Source organism: Humulus lupulus, chromosome X, assembly GCF_963169125.1.
Source record: "Humulus lupulus chromosome X, drHumLupu1.1, whole genome shotgun sequence".
Lineage (NCBI taxonomy): Eukaryota > Viridiplantae > Streptophyta > Magnoliopsida > Rosales > Cannabaceae > Humulus > Humulus lupulus.
Window position 1 is genome coordinate 76,147,909 of NC_084802.1, and position 5,569 is coordinate 76,153,477.

The following is a 5,569-nucleotide window of genomic DNA, read 5'->3' on the forward strand; positions in this document are numbered from 1 at the left end:
ATCCGACCAGAGTTGTGAAAGTCAGTAAAAGCTTAGAGACAACAACAAAACAAGCACTGGTGGAGTTTTTAAGGAGAAACCAGGAGGTCTTTGCCTGGTCTCACAAACACATGGTCGGGATAGATCCTGCAGTCATCAGCCATGTCCTAAACATCGACAAGAGTTTTCCACCAGTACAACAAAAAAGAAGGCTTCTCGAAAAAGATAGATCGAGGGCCTTAAAAGAGGAAGTCGAGAAGCTGAAGGGGAATGGGTTTATCAGGGTGGCGTTTTATCCATCGTGGATCTCTAATCCAATACTAGTGCCCAAGCCGAATGGAAAATGGCGTACGTGCATGGATTTTATAGACCTAACTAAAGCATGCCCCAAAGACTGTTTCCCACTCCCAAGGATCGACCAGCTGGTCGATGCTACTGCAGGGCATGAGATCCTCTCATTCATGGATGCGTACTCCGGGTATAATCAAATTAGTATGCATCCCTGATAACTCTATGATTTAGAGTTATTTTTGTGATCTTTGAACTTGTTTTTAGGTTGAAAAGAGTAATGAAAGTGTGTTAATTGTAAATTTGTTCAACTTTAACCTTTGTGTTTTAAGTAGTGAGTCCATTTAAGAGTCTGTGAGTTGTTGTTAGTAATTATAAATATTTATGTAAATTTGTGTGTTTTGTCATTCAGGAAAAGAGCCTTCAAAGCGCCAAGGGGAATTAAAGGAATCAAAAGACAATGGGGATAGAAAGGGAGCATTGCTGCTCGGATGCTGTAGGCCAAACTCGTAGCAATTCTGGGAAAAGAAGGATGACGTGGACAAAAGCCAGCTGCACTTAAGTAATTACCTCAGCGCCTATGTGGCACCCATTTTAATGAATGAAGTCAGCTGGCTGAGGTGGCAAGAAGAAATGGACCAAAGATGGAAATGGGCTTTCTAATTAGGGTAAGGGAAAGTACCCTAAGAAGGGAGACAGCCGAAATAGAAGGGGAGTACCATTTTTATCATCTGACCAGAAAATTCAGGAGGAGAGTACAGAGAAAAATAGTGAAAAACAGAGAGATATACACAGAAGAGGAAAGACACGAAGCTCACGGCTAGGAAGAGGACTTAGCACAAGACTTGCTACTATCTCTTTCTTCTACACTCCTCATTTTGTAGTGTAAACACTTGTTTGTCTAATCTGTGAACTGTGTTACTATGGATGAATTAATTTTACCTGGGTTTGTAACCTTGATTTTAGACATGAACTAATCACCTTGAGATTTGGGTGGCTATGAATCCTATGTGATGAAGTATTAATGCAATGCATGAGTTTAGTAATTTGCCTTTGTTCATTCAAGTGAAATTAATGTCTAATGATTGTTGATTACTGGCCATAACTAACAATTAAACTAGCTAGATCTGATTTTGGAAAGAATCTATCTAGTGGAATCAACTTGAATGATGCAAGAGAAATGCCATGTTTAGGTAGTTCTGAGTAGTGAAATAGGAATATTTTGCTACCTTGTATAACCTGAGATTTGGTGATTAAATGCGTGTTTTACAACCTGATTTAATATAGGAATGTGTTGAATTAAGTTGTGGAATTATATCAGTGGGTTTTGGAAAAAGCTTACTGGCGTATTGTGAAATCTGTTAACTCTGTGCATAATTGCTGAACGATTGCTATAACAACTGGGCAGATTAACATAGGGGGAAATAGCCATCCAGATCTACTTATTCACATATATTTTTCCTGAATTAAATTCTTCTGAGATCTTAGCTATATTTTAATTAGAATTAATTGCAACCATTTAATTTTAGATCCATATTACATTCATTCTCATAATTCCTTTTTCTTTTACTTTTAAATTGTTATTTAGTTGGTTTTGCATTTGCTTAATTTGAAATCCCTGTGGAGACGATACTCATTTACTACTATATTACTCATTGCCGACTGTGTATACTTGCACATTTTAATTGCTTAAATTTACGCAACAAGTTTTTGGCGCCGTTGCCGGGGATTGAAAATTAAAATTTTGTATTATCAGCTATTTTGCAATTTATTTCTGTTTGTTTTTAAATCTTTTTGTTCTGGCTGTATACTTTCAAGTTTCATCTAGTGCATGAACAAACAAGACGACTTTGAACTTGCTCCTATTGACCCCGAGATTGAACGTACTTTCAGAAAAAGGAGAAAGGCTCAAAAGGCTAAAAGCCGAGGCACTATGGCTGAACATGTTGATGACGAAGGGGATGCCCAAAATGTAATTAATCCTATTGTTTTGGCGGATGATAGAGCCAGAGCAATACGGGAATACGCTGCCCCCATGTTTAATGAGCTCAATCCAGGCATTGTGAGGCCCGAAATACAAGCACCTCAGTTTGAGCTCAAGCCGGTTATGTTTCAAATGCTCCAAACCATGGGGCAGTTTAGTGGGATGCCAACGGAAGATCCTCATCTCCACCTTCGTTCATTTTTGGAGGTGAGCGATTCTTTTAAGCTTCAAGGAGTAAGTGAAGAGGCGTTAAGGCTGAAGTTATTCCCGTTCTCTTTAAGGGATCGAGCTAGATCATGGCTCAACACCCTTCCTCCCGATTCCGTTACAAATTGGAATGACTTGGCTGAGAAATTTCTAAGAAAATACTTCCCTCCCACCAGAAATGCAAAGTTCAGAAGCGAAATTATGCCTTTTCAGCAGCTTGAAGACGAGTCCACTAGTGATGCGTGGGAAAGATTTAAAGAGCTTTTGAGAAAATGTCCACACCACGACATACCACATTGTATACAAATGGAGACGTTCTACAATGGTCTCAATGCAACCTTTTGGATGGTATTAGACGCCTCAGCCAATGGTGCCATTCTTTCCAAGTCTTACAATGAAAGATTTGAGATTTTGGAAAGAATTGCAAGCAACAATTATCAATGGTCCAACACTAGAGCTCCTACAAGTAGAAAGGTGGCGGGAGTTCTTGAAGTAGATGCCTTAACGGCTTTAACAGCTCAAATGGCCTCAATGACCAACATTTTAAAGAATATGAGTTTGAGAGGAAACATTCAGCCAGCTGCTGCCATTCAAAGTGGAGACATCTCATGTGTTTATTGTGGAGATGGGCACACGTTTGAGAACTGTCCTTCAAATCCAGCTGCGGTTTGTTATGTGGGTAACCATAATTTAAACCGCAACAACAACCCATACTCAAATTCTTATAACCCAGCGTGGAGGCAGCATCCGAATCTGTCATGGGGGGGTCAAGGAGCAAGTTCAAGTGGAGCGCCAGCACAAGGGAAACAGTCATTTCCGCCAGGTTTTTCTCAACAGCCAAGGGCTCAGCAACCTCACCAATCTCAAGGCTCTCAATCTAGTTCTTTGGAGAGTTTAATGAGGGATTATATGGCAAAGAATGATGCTGTGATTCAGAGCCAAGCAGCGTCTCTTCGTAATCTGGAAATTCAGTTTGGGCAACTGGCTAATGATCTGAAAAATAGGCCACAAGGTTCTTTGCCTAGTGACACTGAGAATCCGAGGAGGGATGGTAAAGAACATTGCAAAACAATTAATTTACGAAGTGGGAAAATTCTGGAAAATGATGATGAGAAAACAAAAGGCAGCAGGGAGCCCACTTCAATCCAAATTGAAGGGGAAACGAGTAAAAAATCAGCAAGTTCAGCTGTTGAAATTGGCCCAGTTGATACAGCATAGGGTCAACATTCTGTTACAGAAAAGACTTTGCATAAGCCACCTCCACCATTTCCGCAACGTTTTAAAAAACAGCAGCAAGATGGGCAGTTCAGGAAGTTTCTGGATGTATTGAAACAGCTCCATATCAATATGCCTTTGGTGGAAGCATTGGAGCAAATGCCCAATTACGTTCAGTTCTTGAAAGATATTTTGACGAAGAAAAGGAGGCTGGGTGAGTTCGAAACTGTTGCTCTCACAGAAGGTTGCAGTGCTATGTTGAAAAGTAAAATCCCTCCTAAATTAAAAGATCCAGGCAGTTTTACGATCCCATGTTCTATTGGTGGAAGAGATGTGGGAAGAGCGTTATGCGATTTGGGCACTAGTGTTAATCTAATGCCTATGTCTATTTTCAAGAAGCTGGGTATTGGTGAAGCTCGGCCAACCACAATTACATTGCAGTTAGCGGGCAGATCCGGAAGGGAAGATTGAGGATGTGTTAGTACAGGTTGACAAGTTTATATTCCCAGCCGACTTCATTATTCTTGATTATGAAGCGGATCGAGAAGTACCCATCATTTTGGGGAGGCCGTTTCTTGCCACAGGACGGATGTTGATTGATGTGCAAAATGGTGAACTCACCATGAGGGTGAATGATCAACAAGTTGCATTTAGTGTGTTCAAAGCCATGAAGTTTCCGGATGAAATTGAAGAATGCTCTAGTTTAAGTGTAATTGAGACACTTGTGGCTGAAACTTTCAACAAGGAAATTTGCACAGCTGATTTGGGGGTGAAGATTTTTGAAGATGATGAAGATTCTAGCAGTGAAGAGGAGTCTCAAGTTACTTGGGTAGAGTCACATAAACCAGCCAGGAATTTCAGCAAGTATTCTGAGTCTTTAAATCTGTCTGAAGGAAACATTAAGCCTCCAAAGCCGTCCATTCAAGAACCACCAAAGCTGGAATTGAAGCCGCTGCCCAGCCATTTAAAATATGCTTATTTGGGGGACAATGAAACGCTACCGGTAATTATTTCTGCATATTTAGAGGCTGAAGCTGAAGGTTCATTGTTGGAATTATTGAAGAAATACAAGAAAGTAATCGGCTGGACTATGGCTGATATACAAGGTATTAGCCCAACACTATGTATGCATAAAATTCTGCTGGAGTCTGGTTGTAGCAATTCTGTTGAGCAGCAAAGGAGGCTGAATCCAGTTATGAAGGAAGTTGTTCGAAAGGAGGTGATAAAGTGGCTGGATTACGGCATTGTCTATCCTATTTCAGACAGTTCGTGGGTTAGCCCAGTTCAGTGTGTGCCTAAAAAAGGAGGAGTTACAGTTGTGACCAATGACAACAACGAGTTGATTCCCACAAGAACGGTGACTGGTTGGAGAGTGTGTATGGATTACAGGAAGCTTAACAAAACCACACGGAAGGACCATTTCCCTCTGCCATTTATTGACCAAATGTTAGATCGGCTGGCTGGAAAAGAATTTTTCTGTTTTCTTGACGGATATTCCGGTTACAACCAGATTTCTATAGCACCGGAAGACCAGGAGAAAACAACATTTACGTGTCCCTACGGCACCTTTGCCTTTAGGAGGATGTCGTTTGGCTTATGCAACGCCCCAGCCACCTTTCAAAGGTGTATGATGGCGATCTTCTCAGACATGGCAGAAAGTATACTGGAAATTTTTATGGACGACTTCTCAGTTTATGGGGAATCTTTTGACAGTTGCTTGGCCAATTTGGAGCAGGTTTTATCGAGGTGTGAAGAGACCCACTTAGTCCTCAATTGGAAAAAATGCCATTTTATGGTGAAAGAGGGCATAGTGTTGGGTCATAAAGTCTCTAATAAAGGCATTGAGGTAGACAAAGCGAAGCTGGAAGTAATTGAAAAATTTCCACCACCGACAAC

The 5,569-nt window shown here is 40.8% G+C and overlaps 1 protein-coding gene and 1 non-coding gene across 2 annotated transcripts; one reads left to right on the forward strand and one right to left on the reverse strand.

Moving 5' to 3' along the window:
- The first annotated feature begins 2,098 nt into the window (after window positions 1-2,098).
- On the forward strand, window positions 2,099-3,676 carry LOC133805973 (uncharacterized). The gene is made up of 2 exons (XM_062244117.1): window positions 2,099-2,844; window positions 2,914-3,676. Exons 1-2 carry the CDS (start codon window positions 2,099-2,101, stop codon window positions 3,674-3,676), a joined length of 1,509 nt encoding a protein of 502 aa, XP_062100101.1.
- On the reverse strand, window positions 2,642-2,748 carry LOC133807706 (small nucleolar RNA R71). Its single transcript, XR_009879605.1, has one exon. It is a non-coding gene; the product is annotated as a small nucleolar RNA R71 (small nucleolar RNA).
- Window positions 3,677-5,569: the final 1,893 nt, after the last annotated feature.

What these genes read in the sequence shown, in the direction of transcription:
- LOC133805973 (XM_062244117.1), top strand. Translation starts at nt 2,099, where the DNA reads ATGAACAAACAAGACGACTTTGAACTTGCTCCTATTGACCCCGAGATT. An exon ending in AATGGTGCCATTCTTTCCAA is followed by an intron (nt 2,845 to 2,913) that starts GTCTTACAATGA and finishes GTCCAACACTAG; the next exon opens with AGCTCCTACAAGTAGAAAGG.